This window comes from Amblyomma mixtum, chromosome 10 (genome assembly GCF_055824585.1).
Source record: "Amblyomma mixtum isolate Tamu chromosome 10, ASM5582458v1, whole genome shotgun sequence".
Lineage (NCBI taxonomy): Eukaryota > Metazoa > Arthropoda > Arachnida > Ixodida > Ixodidae > Amblyomma > Amblyomma mixtum.
Genome location: NC_143021.1, coordinates 164,942,574 through 164,968,950, shown reverse-complemented (window position 1 = coordinate 164,968,950; position 26,377 = coordinate 164,942,574). Strand labels below are relative to the sequence as shown.

At 44.3% G+C, this 26,377-nt stretch overlaps 2 protein-coding genes across 2 annotated transcripts; both read right to left on the bottom strand.

Moving 5' to 3' along the window:
* Positions 1–41: 41 nt before the first annotated feature.
* LOC149327622 (uncharacterized) lies at positions 42–1,860 on the bottom strand. The gene has a single exon (XM_089565056.1). It carries the CDS (start codon positions 1,838–1,840, stop codon positions 242–244), a length of 1,599 nt encoding a protein of 532 aa, XP_089421182.1. The 5' UTR covers positions 1,841–1,860; the 3' UTR covers positions 42–241.
* A 13,835-nt stretch (positions 1,861–15,695) lies between these two features.
* On the bottom strand, positions 15,696–17,314 carry LOC149327621 (uncharacterized). The gene has a single exon (XM_089565111.1). It carries the CDS (start codon positions 17,292–17,294, stop codon positions 15,696–15,698), a length of 1,599 nt encoding a protein of 532 aa, XP_089421237.1. The 5' UTR covers positions 17,295–17,314.
* Positions 17,315–26,377: the final 9,063 nt, after the last annotated feature.

The window sequence follows — 26,377 nt, the reverse complement described above, 5'->3', positions numbered from 1 at the left end:
GCACGCCGCCTCCCTGTCGCATTGTTCGATCACAACGATAGAGTGAAAAACGATGAGCGGTCTGAAAAAGTTCGTGATCTTGAACCTGTGAATGCAGCCACGTTTCTGTAAGCACTAAAATATCGGTATTGCAAGTATCTAAGACAGAAGTTAAGGAAGCGCGTTTATTCATGATGCTACGAATATTAGTAAAAAAAACTGATACGTGGGACGCGTCTTGTCCACTTCCCCTCGCGCTTTCCTAACTTGGGACGTGTTCACAATCAACATGCTCGCCGCTATCTCGTGGTTCGTACGCGGCATTTTCGCTGATGGTGTCTGTTGCCGGGTCACAGACGAACTGTTTTTTATTCATGACTAGTTTAGTGTATATTAACTGGAAAGTACATGGTTGGGGCTGGCTTTTAGCGTACTCAATGAGTTTTTTTCGGGCATGGCGTGTGGCGGGCGAAAAATCTTCGGAAATAGAGACATCATTTTCTTTTAGCTTTGCTCGCGCGGAAAGTACTTTGTCTTTTGTTTTCGTGCTGGCGAACTTGACAACAATTGGGCGACACTTATCGGGCGTGTAGCGACCTATGCGATGGGCGCGTTCTATTGCTGTGTCGGGTAGGCTGTTGATTGCTTCGGCTAGTGCTGCCCTTACGTTCGACTCTGACTGTTCCCATGATTCGCGAGAATCAGGGATTCCATGAAAAATTAAATTATTGCGTCGAGATCTATCCTCAAGTTCGTCAACACGCAGTTTTAAAGAGTCGAGCCGATTTGTCTGGACTTGTGCTGACACTTGAATTCCAGCAATGTAATCATCGAGACGGTCTAATACCTTTGTTTTTTCTTCAAGATTGTCTAACCTCGTCTGGATTGCCTCAATTTTGGTCTCGATGTTCTTTCGACCAACCTTAATTGCCTTAACGTCGCTAACCAACTCGGCCTGGCCCTTAGCGGATTCTACAGATCGTGCCTGGAGGTCCTTTAATAGCCGAAAAAGAACTTCCATCTGCTCCGAAGGATTGGCGGGCAAATGTTGCAGTTCAAGTAATGCTTCAGTATTACGCGTGGTGGGCCCCGGATTAGTCTCTACATCACCGGAGCGCAGTATGAGCATCGCCATTGAGAAACAGTCGCAGACAATTTCACAAAGCACTTGTTGGCACGGAAGCAATAGCAAGAACGGGTCGTCACTTTTCTTAGCATAAAGCGAAACGTTTTTACACACCTGCGAAGGGTAAAGATGCGCTGCATGAGCCATGGTGTCCCAAATGCTGCTTCCGTTCCAACTAAACGCACTGTCGCTCAGAGAGCCGCTTAAATTGCCACTGCGATGTGACGTCAGAGTCGACGATGAAGGTACGTAGAAAGCCGGGCGCATTAACTGTAGTGGATCCAGGTGAAGATAGTTGAAGGGCTGCTGGTAGAATGCGTCATCGCTTGATTGTAGCAGCGGTGTGGAAATGTCATCCGCCGAGTATGCCGGGGGCGGACACAGCAGTACCAAGAACGCGAAGATCGTCTGCGAAGGGTAAAGATGCGCTGCATGAGCCATGGTGTTCCAAATGCTGCTTCCGTGCCAACTAAACGGACTGTCGCTCAGACAGCCGCTTAAATTGCCACTGCGATGTGACGTCAGAGTCGACGATGAAGGTACGTAGAAAGCCGGGCGCATTAACTGTAGTGGATCCAGGTGAAGATAGTTCAAGGGCTGCTGGTAGAATGCGTCATCGCTTGATTGTAGCAGCGGTGTGGAAATGTCATCCGCCGAGTATGCCGGGGGCGGACACAGCAGTACCAAGAACGCGAAGATCGTCTGCGAAGGGTAAAGATGCGCTGCATGAGCCATGGTGTTCCAAATGCTGCTTCCGTGCCAACTCTACGCTTAATGTGCTAATGTGAAGGTACGCTTAATGTGCTACCAACAAGACGCAGGGCGAGTTGAAAGCAAAGAGCTGTGTCCATATATAATTTCTGTTGAGGGGAATTTGGGTGACAACAGAAGGTACGCTTAATGTGCTGCCAACAAGACGCAGGGCGAGTTGAAAGCAAAGGGCTGTGTCCATATATAATTTCTGTTGAGGGCAATTTAGGGTGACAACAGAAGGTGCGCTTAATGTGCTACCAACAAGACGCAGGGCGAGTTGAAAGCGAAGGGCTATGTCCATATTAATTTCTGTTGGGGGGAATTTAGGGTGACAACAGAAGGTACTCTTAATGTGCTACCAACAAGACGCAGGGCGAGTTGAAAGCAAAGAGCTGTGTCCATATATAATTTCTGTTGAGGGGAATTTAGGGTGAGAACAGAAGGTACGCTTAATGTGCTACCAACAAGACGCAGGGCGAGTTGAAAGCAAAGGGCTGTGTCCATATATAATTTCTGTTGAGGGGAATTTAGGGTGACAATAGAAGGTACGCTTAATGTGCTACCAACAAGAGGCAGGGCGAGTTGAAAGCAAAGAGCTGTATCCATATATAATTTCTGTTGAGCGGAATTTAGGGTGAGAACAGAAGGTACGCTTAATGTGCTACCAACAAGACGCAGGGCGAGTTGAAAGCAAAGAGCTGTATCCATATATAATTTCTGTTGAGCGGAATTTAGGGTGAGAACAGAAGGTACGCTTAATGTGCTACCAACAAGACGCAGGGCGAGTTGAAAGCAAAGAGCTGTATCCATATATAATTTCTGTTGAGCGGAATTTTGGGTGAGAACAGAAGGTACGCTTAATGTGCTACCAACAAGACGCAGGGCGAGTTGAAAGCAAAGAGCTGTATTCATATATAATTTCTGTTCAGCGGAATTTAGGGTGAGAACAGAAGGTACTCTTAATGTGCTACCAACAAGACGCAGGGCGAGTTGAAAGCAAAGAGCTGTATCCATATATAATTTCTGTTGAGCGGAATTTAGGGTGAGAACAGAAGGTACGCTTAATGTGCTACCAACAAGATGCAGGGCGAGTTGAAAGCAAAGGGCTGTGTCCATATATAATTTCTGTTGAGGGGAATTTAGGGTGACAATAGAAGGTACGCTTAATGTGCTACCAACAAGACGCAGGGCGAGTTGAAAGCAAAGGGCTGTGTCCATATATAATTTCTGTTGAGGGGAATTTAGGGTGAACACAGAAGGTACGCTTAATGTGCTACCAACAAGACCCCGGGCAAGTTGAAAGCAAAGGGCTGTGTCCATATATAATTTCTGTTGAGCGGAATTTAGGGTGAGAACAGAAGGTACGCTTAATGTGCTACCAACAAGACGCAGGGCGAGTTGAAAGCAAAGGGCTGTGTCCATATATAATTTCTGTTGAGCGGAATTTAGGGTGAACACAGAAGGTACGCTTAATGTGCTACCAACAAGACGCCGGGCGAGTTGAAAGCAAAGGGCTGTGTCCATATATAATTTCTGTTGAGCGGAATTTAGGGTGAGAACAGAAGGTACGCTTAATGTGCTACCAACAAGACGCAGGGCGAGTTGAAAGCAAAGAGCTGTATCCATATATAATTTCTGTTGAGCGGAATTTAGGGTGAGAACAGAAGGTACGCTTAATGTGCTACCAACAAGACGCAGGGCGAGTTGAAAGCAAAGGGCTGTGTCCATATATAATTTCTGTTGAGGGGAATTTAGGGTGACAATAGAAGGTACGCTTAATGTGCTACCAACAAGACGCAGGGCGAGTTGATAGCAAAGGGCTGTGTCCATATATAATTTCTGTTGAGGGGAATTTAGGGTGAACACAGAAGGTACGCTTAATGTGCTACCAACAAGACGCAGGGCGAGTTGAAAGCAAAGGGCTGTGTCCATATATAATTTCTGTTGAGGGGAATTTAGGGTGACAATAGAAGGTACGCTTAATGTGCTACCAACAAGACGCAGGGCGAGTTGAAAGCAAAGGGCTGTGTCCATATATAATTTCTGTTGAGCGGAATTTAGGGTGAACACAAAAGGTACGCTTAATGTGCTACCAACAAGACGCCGGGCGAGCTGAAAGCAAAGGGCTGTGTCCATATATAATTTCTGTTGAGCGGAATTTAGGGTGAACACAGAAGGTACGCTTAATGTGCTACCAACAAGACGCCGGGCGAGTTGAAAGCAAAGGGCTGTGTCCATATATAATTTCTGTTGAGCGGAATTTAGGGTGAGAACAGAAGGTACGCTTAATGTGCTACCAACAAGACGCAGGGCGAGTTGAAAGCAAAGAGCTGTATCCATATATAATTTCTGTTGAGCGGAATTTAGGGTGAGAACAGAAGGTACGCTTAATGTGCTACCAACAAGACGCAGGGCGAGTTGAAAGCAAAGGGCTGTGTCCATATATAATTTCTGTTGAGGGGAATTTAGGGTGACAATAGAAGGAACGCTTAATGTGCTACCAACAAGACGCAGGGCGAGTTGAAAGCAAAGGGCTGTGTCCATATATAATTTCTGTTGAGGGGAATTTAGGGTGAACACAGAAGGTACGCTTAATGTGCTACCAACAAGACGCCGGGCGAGTTGAAAGCAAAGGGCTGTGTCCATATATAATTTCTGTTGAGCGGAATTTAGGGTGAGAACAGAAGGTACGCTTAATGTGCTGCCAACAAGACGCAGGGCGAGTTGAAAGCAAAGAGCTGTATCCATATATAATTTCTGTTGAGCGGAATTTAGGGTGAGAACAGAAGGTACGCTTAATGTGCTGCCAACAAGACGCAGGGCGAGTTGAAAGCAAAGAGCTGTATCCATATATAATTTCTGTTGAGCGGAATTTAGGGTGAGAACAGAAGGTACGCTTAATGTGCTACCAACAAGACGCAGGGCGAGTTGAAAGCAAAGGGCTGTGTCCATATATAATTTCTGTTGAGGGGAATTTAGGGTGACAATAGAAGGTACGCTTAATGTGCTACCAACAAGACGCAGGGCGAGTTGAAAGCAAAGGGCTGTGTCCATATATAATTTCTGTTGAGGGGAATTTAGGGTGAACACAGAAGGTACGCTTAATGTGCTACCAACAAGACGCAGGGCCAGTTGAAAGCAAAGGGCTGTGTCCATATACAATTTCTGTTGAGGGGAATTTAGGGTAACAGAAGGTACGCTTAATGTGCTACCAACAAGACGCAGGGCGAGTTGAAAGCAAAGGGCTGTGTCCATATATAATTTCTGTTGAGGGGAATTTAGGGTGACAACAGAAGGTACGCTTAACGTGCTACCAACAAGACGCAGGGCGAGTTGAAAGCAAAGGGCTGTGTCCATATACAATTTCTGTTGAGGGGAATTTAGGGTAACAGAAGGTACGCTTAATGTGCTGCCAACAAGACGCAGGGCGAGTTGAAAGCAAAAGGCTGTGTCCATATATAATTTCTGTTGAGGGGAATTTAGGGTGACAACAGAAGGTACGCTTAACGTGCTACCAACAAGACGCAGGGCGAGTTGAAAGCAAAGGGCTGTGTCGATATATAATTTCTGTTGAGGGGAATTTAGGGTGACAACAGAAGGTACGCTTAACGTGCTACCAACAAGACGCAGGGCGAGTTGAAAGCAAAGGGCTGTGTCCATATATAATTTCTGTTGAGGGGAATTTAGGGTGACAACAGAAGGTACGCTTAACGGGCTACCAACAAGACGCAGGGCGAGTTGAAAGCAAAGGGCTGTGTCCATATATAATTTCTGTTGAGGGGAATTTAGGGTGACAACAGAAGGTACGCTTAACGTGCTACCAACAAGACGCAGGGCGAGTTGAAAGCAAAGGGCTGTATCCATATATAATTTCTGTTGAGCGGAATTTAGGGTGAGAACAGAAGGTACGCTTAATGTGCTACCAACAAGACGCAGGGCGAGTTGAAAGCAAAGAGCTGTATCCATATATAATTTCTGTTGAGCGGAATTTTGGGTGAGAACAGAAGGTACGCTTAATGTGCTACCAACAAGACGCAGGGCGAGTTGAAAGCAAAGAGCTGTATTCATATATAATTTCTGTTCAGCGGAATTTAGGGTGAGAACAGAAGGTACTCTTAATGTGCTACCAACAAGACGCAGGGCGAGTTGAAAGCAAAGAGCTGTATCCATATATAATTTCTGTTGAGCGGAATTTAGGGTGAGAACAGAAGGTACGCTTAATGTGCTACCAACAAGATGCAGGGCGAGTTGAAAGCAAAGGGCTGTGTCCATATATAATTTCTGTTGAGGGGAATTTAGGGTGACAATAGAAGGTACGCTTAATGTGCTACCAACAAGACGCAGGGCGAGTTGAAAGCAAAGGGCTGTGTCCATATATAATTTCTGTTGAGGGGAATTTAGGGTGAACACAGAAGGTACGCTTAATGTGCTACCAACAAGACCCCGGGCAAGTTGAAAGCAAAGGGCTGTGTCCATATATAATTTCTGTTGAGCGGAATTTAGGGTGAGAACAGAAGGTACGCTTAATGTGCTACCAACAAGACGCAGGGCGAGTTGAAAGCAAAGGGCTGTGTCCATATATAATTTCTGTTGAGCGGAATTTAGGGTGAACACAGAAGGTACGCTTAATGTGCTACCAACAAGACGCCGGGCGAGTTGAAAGCAAAGGGCTGTGTCCATATATAATTTCTGTTGAGCGGAATTTAGGGTGAGAACAGAAGGTACGCTTAATGTGCTACCAACAAGACGCAGGGCGAGTTGAAAGCAAAGAGCTGTATCCATATATAATTTCTGTTGAGCGGAATTTAGGGTGAGAACAGAAGGTACGCTTAATGTGCTACCAACAAGACGCAGGGCGAGTTGAAAGCAAAGGGCTGTGTCCATATATAATTTCTGTTGAGGGGAATTTAGGGTGACAATAGAAGGTACGCTTAATGTGCTACCAACAAGACGCAGGGCGAGTTGATAGCAAAGGGCTGTGTCCATATATAATTTCTGTTGAGGGGAATTTAGGGTGAACACAGAAGGTACGCTTAATGTGCTACCAACAAGACGCAGGGCGAGTTGAAAGCAAAGGGCTGTGTCCATATATAATTTCTGTTGAGGGGAATTTAGGGTGACAATAGAAGGTACGCTTAATGTGCTACCAACAAGACGCAGGGCGAGTTGAAAGCAAAGGGCTGTGTCCATATATAATTTCTGTTGAGCGGAATTTAGGGTGAACACAAAAGGTACGCTTAATGTGCTACCAACAAGACGCCGGGCGAGCTGAAAGCAAAGGGCTGTGTCCATATATAATTTCTGTTGAGCGGAATTTAGGGTGAACACAGAAGGTACGCTTAATGTGCTACCAACAAGACGCCGGGCGAGTTGAAAGCAAAGGGCTCTGTCCATATATAATTTCTGTTGAGCGGAATTTAGGGTGAGAACAGAAGGTACGCTTAATGTGCTACCAACAAGACGCAGGGCGAGTTGAAAGCAAAGAGCTGTATCCATATATAATTTCTGTTGAGCGGAATTTAGGGTGAGAACAGAAGGTACGCTTAATGTGCTACCAACAAGACGCAGGGCGAGTTGAAAGCAAAGGGCTGTGTCCATATATAATTTCTGTTGAGGGGAATTTAGGGTGACAATAGAAGGAACGCTTAATGTGCTACCAACAAGACGCAGGGCGAGTTGAAAGCAAAGGGCTGTGTCCATATATAATTTCTGTTGAGGGGAATTTAGGGTGAACACAGAAGGTACGCTTAATGTGCTACCAACAAGACGCCGGGCGAGTTGAAAGCAAAGGGCTGTGTCCATATATAATTTCTGTTGAGCGGAATTTAGGGTGAGAACAGAAGGTACGCTTAATGTGCTGCCAACAAGACGCAGGGCGAGTTGAAAGCAAAGAGCTGTATCCATATATAATTTCTGTTGAGCGGAATTTAGGGTGAGAACAGAAGGTACGCTTAATGTGCTGCCAACAAGACGCAGGGCGAGTTGAAAGCAAAGAGCTGTATCCATATATAATTTCTGTTGAGCGGAATTTAGGGTGAGAACAGAAGGTACGCTTAATGTGCTACCAACAAGACGCAGGGCGAGTTGAAAGCAAAGGGCTGTGTCCATATATAATTTCTGTTGAGGGGAATTTAGGGTGACAATAGAAGGTACGCTTAATGTGCTACCAACAAGACGCAGGGCGAGTTGAAAGCAAAGGGCTGTGTCCATATATAATTTCTGTTGAGGGGAATTTAGGGTGAACACAGAAGGTACGCTTAATGTGCTACCAACAAGACGCAGGGCCAGTTGAAAGCAAAGGGCTGTGTCCATATACAATTTCTGTTGAGGGGAATTTAGGGTAACAGAAGGTACGCTTAATGTGCTACCAACAAGACGCAGGGCGAGTTGAAAGCAAAGGGCTGTGTCCATATATAATTTCTGTTGAGGGGAATTTAGGGTGACAACAGAAGGTACGCTTAACGTGCTACCAACAAGACGCAGGGCGAGTTGAAAGCAAAGGGCTGTGTCCATATACAATTTCTGTTGAGGGGAATTTAGGGTAACAGAAGGTACGCTTAATGTGCTGCCAACAAGACGCAGGGCGAGTTGAAAGCAAAAGGCTGTGTCCATATATAATTTCTGTTGAGGGGAATTTAGGGTGACAACAGAAGGTACGCTTAACGTGCTACCAACAAGACGCAGGGCGAGTTGAAAGCAAAGGGCTGTGTCGATATATAATTTCTGTTGAGGGGAATTTAGGGTGACAACAGAAGGTACGCTTAACGTGCTACCAACAAGACGCAGGGCGAGTTGAAAGCAAAGGGCTGTGTCCATATATAATTTCTGTTGAGGGGAATTTAGGGTGACAACAGAAGGTACGCTTAACGGGCTACCAACAAGACGCAGGGCGAGTTGAAAGCAAAGGGCTGTGTCCATATATAATTTCTGTTGAGGGGAATTTAGGGTGACAACAGAAGGTACGCTTAACGTGCTACCAACAAGACGCAGGGCGAGTTGAAAGCAAAGGGCTGTGTCCATATATAATTTCTGTTGAGGGGAATTTAGGGTGACAACAGAAGGTACGCTTAACGTGCTACCAACAAGACGCAGGGCGAGTTGAACGCAAAGGGCTGTGTCCATATATAATTTCTGTTGAGGGGAATTTAGGGTGACAACAAAAGGCACGCTTAACCTGCTACCAACAAGACGCAGGGTGAGTTGAAAGCAAAGGGCTGTGTCCATATACAATTTCTGTTGAGGGGAATTTAGGGTGACAACAGAAGGTACGCTTAATGTGCTGCCAACAAGACGCAGGGCGAGTTGAAAGCAAAGAGCTGTATCCATATATAATTTCTGTTGAGGGGAATTTAGGGTGACAACAGAAGGTACGCTTAATGTGCTGCCAACAAGACGCAGGGCGAGTTGAAAGCAAAGAGCTGTATCCTTATATAATTTCTGTTGAGGGGAATTTAGGGTGACAACAGAAGGTACCCTTAATGTGCTGCCAACAAGACGCAGGGCGAGTTGAAAGCAAAGGGCTGTGTCCATATATAATTTCTGTTGAGGGGAATTTAGGGTGACAACAGAAGGTACGCTTAATGTGCTGCCAACAAGACGCAGGGCGAGTTGAAAGCAAAGAGCTGTATCCATATATAATTTCTGTTGAGGGGAATTTAGGGTGACAACAGAAGGTACGCTTAACGTGCTACCAACAAGACGCAGGGCGAGTTGACAGCAAAAGGCTGTGTCCATATATAATTTCTGTTGAGGGGAATTTAGGGTGACAACAGAAGGTACGCTTAACGTGCTACCAACAAGACGCAGGGCGAGTTGAAAGCAAAGAGCTGTATCCATATATAATTTATGTTGAGGGGAATTTAGGGTGACAACAGAAGGTACGCTTAATGTGCTGCCAACAAGACGCAGGGAGAGTTGAAAGCAAAGAGCTGTATCCATATATAATTTCTGTTGAGGGGAATTTAGGGTGACAACAGAAGGTACGCTTAATGTGCTGCCAACAAGACGCAGGGCGAGTTGAAAGCAAAGGGCTGTGTCCATATATAATTTCTGTTGAGGGGAATTTAGGGTGACAACAGAAGGTACGCTTAATGTGCTGCCAACAAGACGCAGGGCGAGTTGAAAGCAAAGAGCTGTATCCATATATAATTTCTGTTGAGGGGAATTTATGGTGACAACAGAAGGTACGCTTAACGTGCTGCCAACAAGACGCAGGGCGAGTTGAAAGCAAAGGGCTGTGTCCATATATAATTTCTGTTGAGGGGAATTTAGGGTGACAACAGAAGGTACGCTTAATGTGCTGCCAACAAGACGCAGGGCGAGTTGAAAGCAAAGAGCTGTATCCATATATAATTTCTGTTGAGGGGAATTTAGGGTGACAACAGAAGGTACGCTTAACGTGCTACCAACAAGACGCAGGGAGAGTTGAAAGCAAAGGGCTGTGTCCATATATAATTTCTGTTGAGGGGAATTTAGGGTGACAACAGAAGGTACGCTTAACGTGCTACCAACAAGACGCAGGGCGAGTTGAAAGCAAAGAGCTGTATCCATATATAATTTCTGTTGAGGGGAATTTAGGGTGACAACAGAAGGTACGCTTAATGTGCTGCCAACAAGACGCAGGGCGAGTTGAAAGCAAAGGGCTGTGTCCATATATAATTTCTGTTGAGGGGAATTTAGGGTGACAACAGAAGGTACGCTTAATGTGCTGCCAACAAGACGCAGGGCGAGTTGAAAGCAAAGGGCTGTGTCCATATATAATTTCTGTTGAGCGGAATTTAGGGTGACAACAGAAGGTACGCTTAATGTGCTTCCAACAAGACGCAGGGCGAGTTGAAAGCAAAGAGCTGTATCCATATATAATTTCTGTTGAGGGGAATTTAGGGTGACAACAGAAGGTACGCTTAATGTGCTGCCAACAAGACGCAGGGCGAGTTGAAAGCAAAGAGCTGTATCCATATATAATTTCTGTTGAGGGGAATTTAGGGTGACAACAGAAGGTACGCTTAATGTGCTGCCAACAAGACGCAGGGCGAGTTGAAAGCAAAGAGCTGTATCCATATATAATTTCTGTTGAGGGGAATTTAGGGTGACAACAGAAGGTACGCTTAATGTGCTGCCAACAAGTCGCAGGGCGAGTTGAAAGCAAAGGGCTGTATCCATATATAATTTCTGTTGAGGGGAATTTAGGGTGACAACAGAAGGTACGCTTAACGTGCTACCAACAAGACGCAGGGCGAGTTGAAAGCAAAGGGCTGTGTCCATATATAATTTCTGTTGAGGGGAATTTAGGGTGACAACAGAAGGTACGCTTAATGTGCTGCCAACAAGACGCAGGGCGAGTTGAAAGCAAAAGGCTGTGTCCATATATAATTTCTGTTGAGGGGAATTTAGGGTGACAACAGAAGGTACGCTTAACGTGCTACCAACAAGACTCAGGGCGAGTTGAAAGCAATGGGCTGTGCCCATGCATAATTTCTGTTGAGGGGAATTTAGGGTGACAACAGAAGGTACGCTTAACGTGCTACCAACAAGACGCAGGGCGAGTTGAAAGCAAAGGGCTGTGTCCATATATAATTTCTGTTGAGGGGAATTTAGGGTGACAACAGAAGGTACGCTTAATGTGCTGCCAACAAGACGCAGGGCGAGTTGAAAGCAAAAGGCTGTGTCCATATATAATTTCTGTTGAGGGGAATTTAGGGTGACAACAGAAGGTACGCTTAACGTGCTACCAACAAGACTCAGGGCGAGTTGAAAGCAAAGGGCTGTGCCCATGCATAATTTCTGTTGAGGGGAATTTAGGGTGACAACAGAAGGTGCGCTTAATGTGCTACCAACAAGACGCAGGGCGAGTTGAAAGCAAAGGGCTGTGTCCATGTATAATTTCTGTTGAAGGGAATTTAGGGTGACAACAGAAGGTACGCTTAATGTGCTGCCAACAAGACGCAGGGCGAGTTGAAAGCAAAAGGCTGTGTCCATATATAATTTCTGTTGAGGGGAATTTAGGGTGACAACAGAAGGTACGCTTAACGTGCTACCAACAAGACTCAGGGCGAGTTGAAAGCAAAGGGCTGGGCCCATGCATAATTTCTGTTGAGGGGAATTTAGGGTGACAACAGAAGGTACGCTTAACGTGCTACCAACAAGACGCAGGGCGAGTTGAAAGCAAAGGGCTGTGTCCATATATAATTTCTGTTGAGGGGAATTTAGGGTGACAACAGAAGGTACGCTTAATGTGCTGCCAACAAGACGCAGGGCGAGTTGAAAGCAAAAGGCTGTGTCCATATATAATTTCTGTTGAGGGGAATTTAGGGTGACAACAGAAGGTACGCTTAACGTGCTACCAACAAGACTCAGGGCGAGTTGAAAGCAAAGGGCTGTGCCCATGCATAATTTCTGTTGAGGGGAATTTAGGGTGACAACAGAAGGTGCGCTTAATGTGCTACCAACAAGACGCAGGGCGAGTTGAAAGCAAAGGGCTGTGTCCATGTATAATTTCTGTTGAAGGGAATTTAGGGTGACAACAGAAGGTACGCTTAATGTGCTACCAACAAGACGCAGGGCGAGTTGAAAGCAAAGAGCTGTGTCCATATATAATTTCTGTTGAGGAGAATTTAGGGTGACAACAGAAGGTACGCTTAATGTGCTACCAACAAGACGCAGGGAGAGTTGAAAGCAAAGGGCTGTGTCCATATATAATTTCTGTTGAGGGGAATTTAGGGTGACAACAGAATTTTTTTATTTATTTCGTGTACCCTCAGGGCGAGAGGCATTATAGAGGGGAGTGGTTACAAAAATTTAAGAAAAAAATATGTACAGTGCAGCAAACTAATTAGTAATACAAAAATGATTGCTCCTAGTTATACATTATTAGCTGTTGGGTTGTTGGTGTGCTGGTTAATAGTATATAATACACAAAATACACAAAATACAGCGCAGCAATACAGTGAAAAACAAACAAACAACACGCTCGTACAAAAAACAACAAGAATATAGAATTAAAAGAAAAAGATGATGCTCCTACTTATACAAAGTTTTCTAATGCCGTTTTGAAGCTTTGGTTGTCAGTAATGGTAGCGGTAGATGCAGGAAGGTGATTCCACTCAGCAGCTGTGCGCGGAAGAAATGACTGAAACATGGCATTGGTTTTGCAAAATGGAATTCCGACTTTGTTATTGTGATCTAGCCTTGATGAAATGTATTGGGGACGGGAGATCAGTTCGTGGCAAAGTGAAGGATGATAAAATATCTTGTGAAAAAGTGAGAGTCTAAGGGCTTTACGGCGAGATGCTAAAGATGGCAGGCTGAGATTTAATTTCATTGCAGAGATGCTGGCAGTTCGGTTATAATTACATACAATAAAACGAGCAGAATTATTCTGCATCATTTCTAATGAGTGAATTAGGTTTTGTTGAAAGGGATCCCACAATGCTGCAGCATACTCTAGCTTTCAGCGGACCAGTGTCTTATATAGAAGTAGTTTTAGGGAAGAAGGTGCCTTAGAGAAATTACGTTTTAGATATCCCAGCATGCGATTAGCATTATTAATTACGTAAGAAGTGTGAATGGACCAAGTGAGGTTGCTAGTAATATGGATACCAAGATATTTGTAAGAAGAAACAGGATCTAGAGGGACATTATTAAGGTGATAGGAAGGTAGCTGGCCGGATGTTCTTGATACACGCAGAAATTTACATTTTTTGATGTCTAATTCCATTGACCATGATTGGCACCAAATACAGATAGCGTTAAGGTCTGATTGAAGAGAAGATATGTCATCGTCGCAAATTATTTCCCTGTAGATGACGCAATCATCTGCGAATAAATGAATGTTAGAGGCAACACAAGAGGGTAGATCATAAATGTAAATTAAAAAAAGTAGAGGACCAAGTACCGACCCTTGAGGTACTCCGGACTGTACTTTACTTGGCTGCGAGGTTGAGTCATTAGCAGAAACAAATTGCGAACGGTTAAAAAGAAAGCATTCGATCCAAGCAAGCAGTTTGGGATCAATGTTAAGTTGATGTAACTTAAACATTAGAAGGTTATGGCATACTTTATCAAATGCTTTCGAGAAATCTAAAAGTATACAGTAGGCAAGTGAACAGCGGTCAAGGATGAAGTTTAGCTGATGCGTGAATGATACTAGTTGTGTTTCACATGAATAAGTCTTGCGGAAGCCATGTTACGATGGTGAGAAAAATGAATTAGATTCGAGAAAGCTAGCTAGATTTGAGGCAAGGACATGTTCTAGAATTTTACATGGGATGCAAGTGAGCGAGATAGGCCGGTAGTTAAAAGGACAATGCTTGTCACCTGATTTATGGAGTGGGATCACCTTCCCTACCTTCCATTCAGCCGGCAAAGAACTTTTTTCGAGCGACTGCTGGAATATCTTTGTTAGAAAAATGGAAGAATAACAGCTCGTGTTTCTCAAAAATTTCGCGTTGATTAAATCGTGCCCAGGAGCGGAAGATGGTTTTAGAGCTGAAATTATTGATTCGATGCCTTCTGCTTCAATGGTTATGGGAAACATTGCTAGATAAACATTGTTGTGCGTAGATTGGGGCGTAATATTGGTAGTTGAAGAAAAGTTGCGCAGGAAAACTTCGTTAAGTACAGACGCACATTCGTTAGCTGGAATAACATTGGAAGAGCTGTCAATCAAGGTTATCATGTCATCCGCTTTGGGGTTAATCACACGCCAGAATTTTTTTATGTCGGTTTTAAGCATTGATGGCAGGGTATTATGAAGAAAGTTATTATTTGCTTGTTTAAGCGTGGTTAAATACTCATGGGCTGCCAGTTTGTATTTAGTCCACCGTGTTATGCTAACAGAACCTTTCGCAGATTTGTAGAGACGCTTTTTTTTATTAGACAAGCGCTTGAGACAGGTGCTGTACCATGGAGCGTTATGGTTACAGACAAGGGCGCGAAGTGGGATGTATTTGTTTGTTAATTCAGCAATTTTGAAAGAAAACATATTCCAGTTAGACTGAACACTACGGCAGTCAAAGTCTTGTAGAAAGACGTCAAGGAAGACTGATAATTCAGTATTAATGGCTTCAAAATTATCTTTTCCATAATTTCGAAACGGTTTGATTTTTTTAACGGTTTTAGGTCGCAAGATATTCAAGTTGAATGAAAGGGCCGAGTGGTCGCTCAAGCCGGGTAAGTACGTGATGTCGGAAACAAGATCAGGTTGCGCTGTTAATACAAGCTCCGGTGTGTTTGCGACAGATTCCATAATTCTTGTAGGCTGCGTAACAAGTTGTGAAAACGAAAAAACAGAGCACATTTCTAAGAACTCATTGGCTAATGAAGAAAAAGGCTGTAAGGTTGGAGATCCAGTGTTCCATACTATATTTGGTAGGTTAAAATCGCCAAGCAGAAATAAAGGTAACGTGGGATAACGGCATGTAACGATGTTAATGATATCATGTACCTCATTTACGAAGTTAGATGAATGGTTTGGGGGGCGGTAACAAACACCAATGATTATCTTCTGGTGGTTTAGTTCAACGATGGCCCAAACCATTTCTAAGTCAGTAGATACATGAATACACTGGGATGCAAGATCTTTCGAAATGGCTAAGAGCACGCCGCCTCCCTGTCGCATTGTTCGATCACAACGATAGAGTGAAAAACGATGAGCGGTCTGAAAAAGTTCGTGATCTTGAACCTGTGAATGCAGCCACGTTTCTGTAAGCACTAAAATATCGGTATTGCAAGTATCTAAGACAGAAGTTAAGGAAGCGCGTTTATTCATGATGCTACGAATATTAGTAAAAAAAACTGATACGTGGGACGCGTCTTGTCCACTTCCCCTCGCGATTTCCTAACTTGGGACGTGTTCACAATCAACATGCTCGCCGCTATCTCGTGGTTCGTACGCGGCATTTTCGCTGATGGTGTCTGTTGCCGGGTCACAGACGAACTGTTTTTTATTCATGACTAGTTTAGTGTATATTAACTGGAAAGTACATGGTTGGGGCTGGCTTTTAGCGTACTCAATGAGTTTTTTTCGGGCATGGCGTGTGGCGGGCGAAAAATCTTCGGAAATAGAGACATCATTTTCTTTTAGCTTTGCTCGCGCGGAAAGTACTTTGTCTTTTGTTTTCGTGCTGGCGAACTTGACAACAATTGGGCGACACTTATCGGGCGTGTAGCGACCTATGCGATGGGCGCGTTCTATTGCTGTGTCGGGTAGGCTGTTGATTGCTTCGGCTAGTGCTGCCCTTACGTTCGACTCTGACTGTTCCCATGATTCGCGAGAATCAGGGATTCCATGAAAAATTAAATTATTGCGTCGAGATCTATCCTCAAGTTCGTCAACACGCAGTTTTAAAGAGTCGAGCCGATTTGTCTGGACTTGTGCTGACACTTGAATTCCAGCAATGTAATCATCGAGACGGTCTAATACCTTTGTTTTTTCTTCAAGATTGTCTAACCTCGTCTGGATTGCCTCAATTTTGGTCTCGATGTTCTTTCGACCAACCTTAATTGCCTTAACGTCGCTAACCAACTCGGCCTGGCCCTTAGCGGATTCTACAGATCGTGCCTGGAGGTCCTTTAATAGCCGAAAAAGAACTTCCATCTGCTCCGAAGGATTGGCGGGCAAATGTTGCAGTTCAAGTAATGCTTCAGTATTACGCGTGGTGGGCCCCGGATTAGTCTCTACATCACCGGAGCGCAGTATGAGCATCGCCATTGAGAAACAGTCGCAGACAATTTCACAAAGCACTTGTTGGCACGGAAGCAATAGCAAGAACGGGTCGTCACTTTTCTTAGCATAAAGCGAAACGTTTTTACACACCTGCGAAGGGTAAAGATGCGCTGCATGAGCCATGGTGTCCCAAATGCTGCTTCCGTTCCAACTAAACGCACTGTCGCTCAGAGAGCCGCTTAAATTGCCACTGCGATGTGACGTCAGAGTCGACGATGAAGGTACGTAGAAAGCCGGGCGCATTAACTGTAGTGGATCCAGGTGAAGATAGTTGAAGGGCTGCTGGTAGAATGCGTCATCGCTTGATTGTAGCAGCGGTGTGGAAATGTCATCCGCCGAGTATGCCGGGGGCGGACACAGCAGTACCAAGAACGCGAAGATCGTCTGCGAAGGGTAAAGATGCGCTGCATGAGCCATGGTGTTCCAAATGCTGCTTCCGTGCCAACTAAACGGACTGTCGCTCAGACAGCCGCTTAAATTGCCACTGCGATGTGACGTCAGAGTCGACGATGAAGGTACGTAGAAAGCCGGGCGCATTAACTGTAGTGGATCCAGGTGAAGATAGTTCAAGGGCTGCTGGTAGAATGCGTCATCGCTTGATTGTAGCAGCGGTGTGGAAATGTCATCCGCCGAGTATGCCGGGGGCGGACACAGCAGTACCAAGAACGCGAAGATCGTCTGCGAAGGGTAAAGATGCGCTGCATGAGCCATGGTGTTCCAAATGCTGCTTCCGTGCCAACTCTACGCTTAATGTGCTAATGTGAAGGTACGCTTAATGTGCTACCAACAAGACGCAGGGCGAGTTGAAAGCAAAGAGCTGTGTCCATATATAATTTCTGTTGAGGGGAATTTGGGTGACAACAGAAGGTACGCTTAATGTGCTGCCAACAAGACGCAGGGCGAGTTGAAAGCAAAGGGCTGTGTCCATATATAATTTCTGTTGAGGGCAATTTAGGGTGACAACAGAAGGTGCGCTTAATGTGCTACCAACAAGACGCAGGGCGAGTTGAAAGCGAAGGGCTATGTCCATATATAATTTCTGTTGGGGGGAATTTAGGGTGACAACAGAAGGTACTCTTAATGTGCTACCAACAAGACGCAGGGCGAGTTGAAAGCAAAGAGCTGTGTCCATATATAATTTCTGTTGAGGGGAATTTAGGGTGAGAACAGAAGGTACGCTTAATGTGCTACCAACAAGACGCAGGGCGAGTTGAAAGCAAAGGGCTGTGTCCATATATAATTTCTGTTGAGGGGAATTTAGGGTGACAATAGAAGGTACGCTTAATGTGCTACCAACAAGAGGCAGGGCGAGTTGAAAGCAAAGAGCTGTATCCATATATAATTTCTGTTGAGCGGAATTTAGGGTGAGAACAGAAGGTACGCTTAATGTGCTACCAACAAGACGCAGGGCGAGTTGAAAGCAAAGAGCTGTATCCATATATAATTTCTGTTGAGCGGAATTTAGGGTGAGAACAGAAGGTACGCTTAATGTGCTACCAACAAGACGCAGGGCGAGTTGAAAGCAAAGAGCTGTATCCATATATAATTTCTGTTGAGCGGAATTTTGGGTGAGAACAGAAGGTACGCTTAATGTGCTACCAACAAGACGCAGGGCGAGTTGAAAGCAAAGAGCTGTATTCATATATAATTTCTGTTCAGCGGAATTTAGGGTGAGAACAGAAGGTACTCTTAATGTGCTACCAACAAGACGCAGGGCGAGTTGAAAGCAAAGAGCTGTATCCATATATAATTTCTGTTGAGCGGAATTTAGGGTGAGAACAGAAGGTACGCTTAATGTGCTACCAACAAGATGCAGGGCGAGTTGAAAGCAAAGGGCTGTGTCCATATATAATTTCTGTTGAGGGGAATTTAGGGTGACAATAGAAGGTACGCTTAATGTGCTACCAACAAGACGCAGGGCGAGTTGAAAGCAAAGGGCTGTGTCCATATATAATTTCTGTTGAGGGGAATTTAGGGTGAACACAGAAGGTACGCTTAATGTGCTACCAACAAGACCCCGGGCAAGTTGAAAGCAAAGGGCTGTGTCCATATATAATTTCTGTTGAGCGGAATTTAGGGTGAGAACAGAAGGTACGCTTAATGTGCTACCAACAAGACGCAGGGCGAGTTGAAAGCAAAGGGCTGTGTCCATATATAATTTCTGTTGAGCGGAATTTAGGGTGAACACAGAAGGTACGCTTAATGTGCTACCAACAAGACGCCGGGCGAGTTGAAAGCAAAGGGCTGTGTCCATATATAATTTCTGTTGAGCGGAATTTAGGGTGAGAACAGAAGGTACGCTTAATGTGCTACCAACAAGACGCAGGGCGAGTTGAAAGCAAAGAGCTGTATCCATATATAATTTCTGTTGAGCGGAATTTAGGGTGAGAACAGAAGGTACGCTTAATGTGCTACCAACAAGACGCAGGGCGAGTTGAAAGCAAAGGGCTGTGTCCATATATAATTTCTGTTGAGGGGAATTTAGGGTGACAATAGAAGGTACGCTTAATGTGCTACCAACAAGACGCAGGGCGAGTTGATAGCAAAGGGCTGTGTCCATATATAATTTCTGTTGAGGGGAATTTAGGGTGAACACAGAAGGTACGCTTAATGTGCTACCAACAAGACGCAGGGCGAGTTGAAAGCAAAGGGCTGTGTCCATATATAATTTCTGTTGAGGGGAATTTAGGGTGACAATAGAAGGTACGCTTAATGTGCTACCAACAAGACGCAGGGCGAGTTGAAAGCAAAGGGCTGTGTCCATATATAATTTCTGTTGAGCGGAATTTAGGGTGAACACAGAAGGTACGCTTAATGTGCTACCAACAAGACGCCGGGCGAGTTGAAAGCAAAGGGCTGTGTCCATATATAATTTCTGTTGAGCGGAATTTAGGGTGAACACAGAAGGTACGCTTAATGTGCTACCAACAAGACGCCGGGCGAGTTGAAAGCAAAGGGCTGTGTCCATATATAATTTCTGTTGAGCGGAATTTAGGGTGAGAACAGAAGGTACGCTTAATGTGCTACCAACAAGACGCAGGGCGAGTTGAAAGCAAAGAGCTGTATCCATATATAATTTCTGTTGAGCGGAATTTAGGGTGAGAACAGAAGGTACGCTTAATGTGCTACCAACAAGACGCAGGGCGAGTTGAAAGCAAAGGGCTGTGTCCATATATAATTTCTGTTGAGGGGAATTTAGGGTGACAATAGAAGGTACGCTTAATGTGCTACCAACAAGACGCAGGGCGAGTTGAAAGCAAAGGGCTGTGTCCATATATAATTTCTGTTGAGGGGAATTTAGGGTGAACACAGAAGGTACGCTTAATGTGCTACCAACAAGACGCCGGGCGAGTTGAAAGCAAAGGGCTGTGTCCATATATAATTTCTGTTGAGCGGAATTTAGGGTGAGAACAGAAGGTACGCTTAATGTGCTGCCAACAAGACGCAGGGCGAGTTGAAAGCAAAGAGCTGTATCCATATATAATTTCTGTTGAGCGGAATTTAGGGTGAGAACAGAAGGTACGCTTAATGTGCTGCCAACAAGACGCAGGGCGAGTTGAAAGCAAAGAGCTGTATCCATATATAATTTCTGTTGAGCGGAATTTAGGGTGAGAACAGAAGGTACGCTTAATGTGCTACCAACAAGACGCAGGGCGAGTTGAAAGCAAAGGGCTGTGTCCATATATAATTTCTGTTGAGGGGAATTTAGGGTGACAATAGAAGGTACGCTTAATGTGCTACCAACAAGACGCAGGGCGAGTTGAAAGCAAAGGGCTGTGTCCATATATAATTTCTGTTGAGGGGAATTTAGGGTGAACACAGAAGGTACGCTTAATGTGCTACCAACAAGACGCAGGGCCAGTTGAAAGCAAAGGGCTGTGTCCATATACAATTTCTGTTGAGGGGAATTTAGGGTAACAGAAGGTACGCTTAATGTGCTACCAACAAGACGCAGGGCGAGTTGAAAGCAAAGGGCTGTGTCCATATATAATTTCTGTTGAGGGGAATTTAGGGTGACAACAGAAGGTACGCTTAACGTGCTACCAACAAGACGCAGGGCGAGTTGAAAGCAAAGGGCTGTGTCCATATACAATTTCTGTTGAGGGGAATTTAGGGTAACAGAAGGTACGCTTAATGTGCTGCCAACAAGACGCAGGGCGAGTTGAAAGCAAAAGGCTGTGTCCATATATAATTTCTGTTGAGGGGAATTTAGGGTGACAACAGAAGGTACGCTTAACGTGCTACCAACAAGACGCAGGGCGAGTTGAAAGCAAAGGGCTGTGTCGATATATAATTTCTGTTGAGGGGAATTTAGGGTGACAACAGAAGGTACGCTTAACGTGCTACCAACAAGACGCAGGGCGAGTTGAAAGCAAAGGGCTGTGTCCATATATAATTTCTGTTGAGGGGAATTTAGGGTGACAACAGAAGGTACGCTTAACGGGCTACCAACAAGACGCAGGGCGAGTTGAAAGCAAAGGGCTGTGTCCATATATAATTTCTGTTGAGGGGAATTTAGGGTGACAACAGAAGGTACGCTTAACGTGCTACCAACAAGACGCAGGGCGAGTTGAAAGCAAAGGGCTGTGTCCATATATAATTTCTGTTGAGGGGAATTTAGGGTGACAACAGAAGGTACGCTTAACGTGCTACCAACAAGACGCAGGGCGAGTTGAACGCAAAGGGCTGTGTCCATATATAATTTCTGTTGAGGGGAATTTAGGGTGACAACAAAAGGTACGCTTAACCTGCTACCAACAAGACGCAGGGTGAGTTGAAAGCAAAGGGCTGTGTCCATATACAATTTCTGTTGAGGGGAATTTAGGGTGACAACAGAAGGTACGCTTAATGTGCTGCCAACAAGACGCAGGGCGAGTTGAAAGCAAAGAGCTGTATCCATATATAATTTCTGTTGAGGGGAATTTAGGGTGACAACAGAAGGTACGCTTAATGTGCTGCCAACAAGACGCAGGGCGAGTTGAAAGCAAAGAGCTGTATCCTTATATAATTTCTGTTGAGGGGAATTTAGGGTGACAACAGAAGGTACCCTTAATGTGCTGCCAACAAGACGCAGGGCGAGTTGAAAGCAAAGGGCTGTGTCCATATATAATTTCTGTTGAGGGGAATTTAGGGTGACAACAGAAGGTACGCTTAATGTGCTGCCAACAAGACGCAGGGCGAGTTGAAAGCAAAGAGCTGTATCCATATATAATTTCTGTTGAGGGGAATTTAGGGTGACAACAGAAGGTACGCTTAACGTGCTACCAACAAGACGCAGGGCGAGTTGACAGCAAAAGGCTGTGTCCATATATAATTTCTGTTGAGGGGAATTTAGGGTGACAACAGAAGGTACGCTTAACGTGCTACCAACAAGACGCAGGGCGAGTTGAAAGCAAAGAGCTGTATCCATATATAATTTATGTTGAGGGGAATTTAGGGTGACAACAGAAGGTACGCTTAATGTGCTGCCAACAAGACGCAGGGAGAGTTGAAAGCAAAGAGCTGTATCCATATATAATTTCTGTTGAGGGGAATTTAGGGTGACAACAGAAGGTACGCTTAATGTGCTGCCAACAAGACGCAGGGCGAGTTGAAAGCAAAGGGCTGTGTCCATATATAATTTCTGTTGAGGGGAATTTAGGGTGACAACAGAAGGTACGCTTAATGTGCTGCCAACAAGACGCAGGGCGAGTTGAAAGCAAAGAGCTGTATCCATATATAATTTCTGTTGAGGGGAATTTAGGGTGACAACAGAAGGTACGCTTAACGTGCTGCCAACAAGACGCAGGGCGAGTTGAAAGCAAAGGGCTGTGTCCATATATAATTTCTGTTGAGGGGAATTTAGGGTGACAACAGAAGGTACGCTTAATGTGCTGCCAACAAGACGCAGGGCGAGTTGAAAGCAAAGAGCTGTATCCATATATAATTTCTGTTGAGGGGAATTTAGGGTGACAACAGAAGGTACGCTTAACGTGCTACCAACAAGACGCAGGGAGAGTTGAAAGCAAAGGGCTGTGTCCATATATAATTTCTGTTGAGGGGAATTTAGGGTGACAACAGAAGGTACGCTTAACGTGCTACCAACAAGACGCAGGGCGAGTTGAAAGCAAAGAGCTGTATCCATATATAATTTCTGTTGAGGGGAATTTAGGGTGACAACAGAAGGTACGCTTAATGTGCTGCCAACAAGACGCAGGGCGAGTTGAAAGCAAAGGGCTGTGTCCATATATAATTTCTGTTGAGGGGAATTTAGGGTGACAACAGAAGGTACGCTTAATGTGCTGCCAACAAGACGCAGGGCGAGTTGAAAGCAAAGGGCTGTGTCCATATATAATTTCTGTTGAGCGGAATTTAGGGTGACAACAGAAGGTACGCTTAATGTGCTTCCAACAAGACGCAGGGCGAGTTGAAAGCAAAGAGCTGTATCCATATATAATTTCTGTTGAGGGGAATTTAGGGTGACAACAGAAGGTACGCTTAATGTGCTGCCAACAAGACGCAGGGCGAGTTGAAAGCAAAGAGCTGTATCCATATATAATTTCTGTTGAGGGGAATTTAGGGTGACAACAGAAGGTACGCTTAATGTGCTGCCAACAAGACGCAGGGCGAGTTGAAAGCAAAGAGCTGTATCCATATATAATTTCTGTTGAGGGGAATTTAGGGTGACAACAGAAGGTACGCTTAATGTGCTGCCAACAAGTCGCAGGGCGAGTTGAAAGCAAAGGGCTGTATCCATATATAATTTCTGTTGAGGGGAATTTAGGGTGACAACAGAAGGTACGCTTAACGTGCTACCAACAAGACGCAGGGCGAGTTGAAAGCAAAGGGCTGTGTCCATATATAATTTCTGTTGAGGGGAATTTAGGGTGACAACAGAAGGTACGCTTAATGTGCTGCCAACAAGACGCAGGGCGAGTTGAAAGCAAAAGGCTGTGTCCATATATAATTTCTGTTGAGGGGAATTTAGGGTGACAACAGAAGGTACGCTTAACGTGCTACCAACAAGACTCAGGGCGAGTTGAAAGCAAAGGGCTGTGCCCATGCATAATTTCTGTTGAGGGGAATTTAGGGTGACAACAGAAGGCACGCTTAACGTGCTACCAACAAGACGCAGGGCGAGTTGAAAGCAAAGGGCTGTGTCCATATATAATTTCTGTTGAGGGGAATTTAGGGTGACAACAGAAGGTACGCTTAATGTGCTGCCAACAAGACGCAGGGCGAGTTGAAAGCAAAAGGCTGTGTCCATATATAATTTCTGTTGAGGGGAATTTAGGGTGACAACAGAAGGTACGCTTAACGTGCTACCAACAAGACTCAGGGCGAGTTGAAAGCAAAGGGCTGTGCCCATGCATAATTTCTGTTGAGGGGAATTTAGGGTGACAACAGAAGGTGCGCTTAATGTGCTACCAACAAGACGCAGGGCGAGTTGAAAGCAAAGGGCTGTGTCCATGTATAATTTCTGTTGAAGGGAATTTAGGGTGACAACAGAAGGTACGCTTAATGTGCTACCAACAAGACGCAGGGCGAGTTGAAAGCAAAGAGCTGTGTCCATATATAATTTCTGTTGAGGAGAATTTAGGGTGACAACAGAAGGTACGCTTAATGTGCTACCAACAAGACGCAGGGAGAGTTGAAAGCAAAGGGCTGTGTCCATATATAATTTCTGTTGAGGGGAATTTAGGGTGACAACAGAATTTTTTTATTTATTTCGTGTACCCTCAGGGCGAGAGGCATTATAGAGGGGAGTGGTTACAAAAATTTAAGAAAAAAATATGTACAGTGCAGCAAACTAATTAGTAATACAAAAATGATTGCTCCTAGTTATACATTATTAGCTGTTGGGTTGTTGGTGTGCTGGTTAATAGTATATAATACACAAAATACACAAAATACAGCGCAGCAATACAGTGAAAAACAAACAAACAACACGCTCGTACAAAAAACAACAAGAATATAGAATTAAAAGAAAAAGATGATGCTCCTACTTATACAAAGTTTTCTAATGCCGTTTTGAAGCTTTGGTTGTCAGTAATGGTAGCGGTAGATGCAGGAAGGTGATTCCACTCAGCAGCTGTGCGCGGAAGAAATGACTGAAACATGGCATTGGTTTTGCAAAATGGAATTCCGACTTTGTTATTGTGATCTAGCCTTGATGAAATGTATTGGGGACGGGAGATCAGTTCGTGGCAAAGTGAAGGATGATAAAATATCTTGTGAAAAAGTTAGAGTCTAAGGGCTTTACGGCGAGATGCTAAAGATGGCAGGCTGAGATTTAATTTCATTGCAGAGATGCTGGCAGTTCGGTTATAATTACATACAATAAAACGAGCAGAATTATTCTGCATCATTTCTAATGAGTGAATTAGGTTTTGTTGAAAGGGATCCCACAATGCTGCAGCATACTCTAGCTTTCAGCGGACCAGTGTCTTATATAGAAGTAGTTTTAGGGAAGAAGGTGCCTTAGAGAAATTACGTTTTAGATATCCCAGCATGCGATTAGCATTATTAATTACGTAAGAAGTGTGAATGGACCAAGTGAGGTTGCTAGTAATATGGATACCAAGATATTTGTAAGAAGAAACAGGATCTAGAGGGACATTATTAAGGTGATAGGAAGGTAGCTGGCCGGATGTTCTTGATACACGCAGAAATTTACATTTTTTGATGTCTAATTCCATTGACCATGATTGGCACCAAATACAGATAGCGTTAAGGTCTGATTGAAGAGAAGATATGTCATCGTCGCAAATTATTTCCCTGTAGATGACGCAATCATCTGCGAATAAATGAATGTTAGAGGCAACACAAGAGGGTAGATCATAAATGTAAATTAAAAAAAGTAGAGGACCAAGTACCGACCCTTGAGGTACTCCGGACTGTACTTTACTTGGCTGCGAGGTTGAGTCATTAGCAGAAACAAATTGCGAACGGTTAAAAAGAAAGCATTCGATCCAAGCAAGCAGTTTGGGATCAATGTTAAGTTGATGTAACTTAAACATTAGAAGGTTATGGCATACTTTATCAAATGCTTTCGAGAAATCTAAAAGTATACAGTAGGCAAGTGAACAGCGGTCAAGGATGAAGTTTAGCTGATGCGTGAATGATACTAGTTGTGTTTCACATGAATAAGTCTTGCGGAAGCCATGTTACGATGGTGAGAAAAATGAATTAGATTCGAGAAAGCTAGCTAGATTTGAGGCAAGGACATGTTCTAGAATTTTACATGGGATGCAAGTGAGCGAGATAGGCCGGTAGTTAAAAGGACAATGCTTGTCACCTGATTTATGGAGTGGGATCACCTTCCCTACCTTCCATTCAGCCGGCAAAGAACTTTTTTCGAGCGACTGCTGGAATATCTTTGTTAGAAAAATGGAAGAATAACAGCTCGTGTTTCTCAAAAATTTCGCGTTGATTAAATCGTGCCCAGGAGCGGAAGATGGTTTTAGAGCTGAAATTATTGATTCGATGCCTTCTGCTTCAATGGTTATGGGAAACATTGCTAGATAAACATTGTTGTGCGTAGATTGGGGCGTAATATTGGTAGTTGAAGAAAAGTTGCGCAGGAAAACTTCGTTAAGTACAGACGCACATTCGTTAGCTGGAATAACATTGGAAGAGCTGTCAATCAAGGTTATCATGTCATCCGCTTTGGGGTTAATCACACGCCAGAATTTTTTTATGTCGGTTTTAAGCATTGATGGCAGGGTATTATGAAGAAAGTTATTATTTGCTTGTTTAAGCGTGGTTAAATACTCATGGGCTGCCAGTTTGTATTTAGTCCACCGTGTTATGCT

Excerpts from the sequence above, each read along its gene's own strand:
- LOC149327622 (XM_089565056.1), bottom strand. The coding sequence starts at position 1,840 with ATGGCTCATGCAGCGCATCTTTACCCTTCGCAGACGATCTTCGCGTTC.
- LOC149327621 (XM_089565111.1), bottom strand. The coding sequence starts at position 17,294 with ATGGCTCATGCAGCGCATCTTTACCCTTCGCAGACGATCTTCGCGTTC.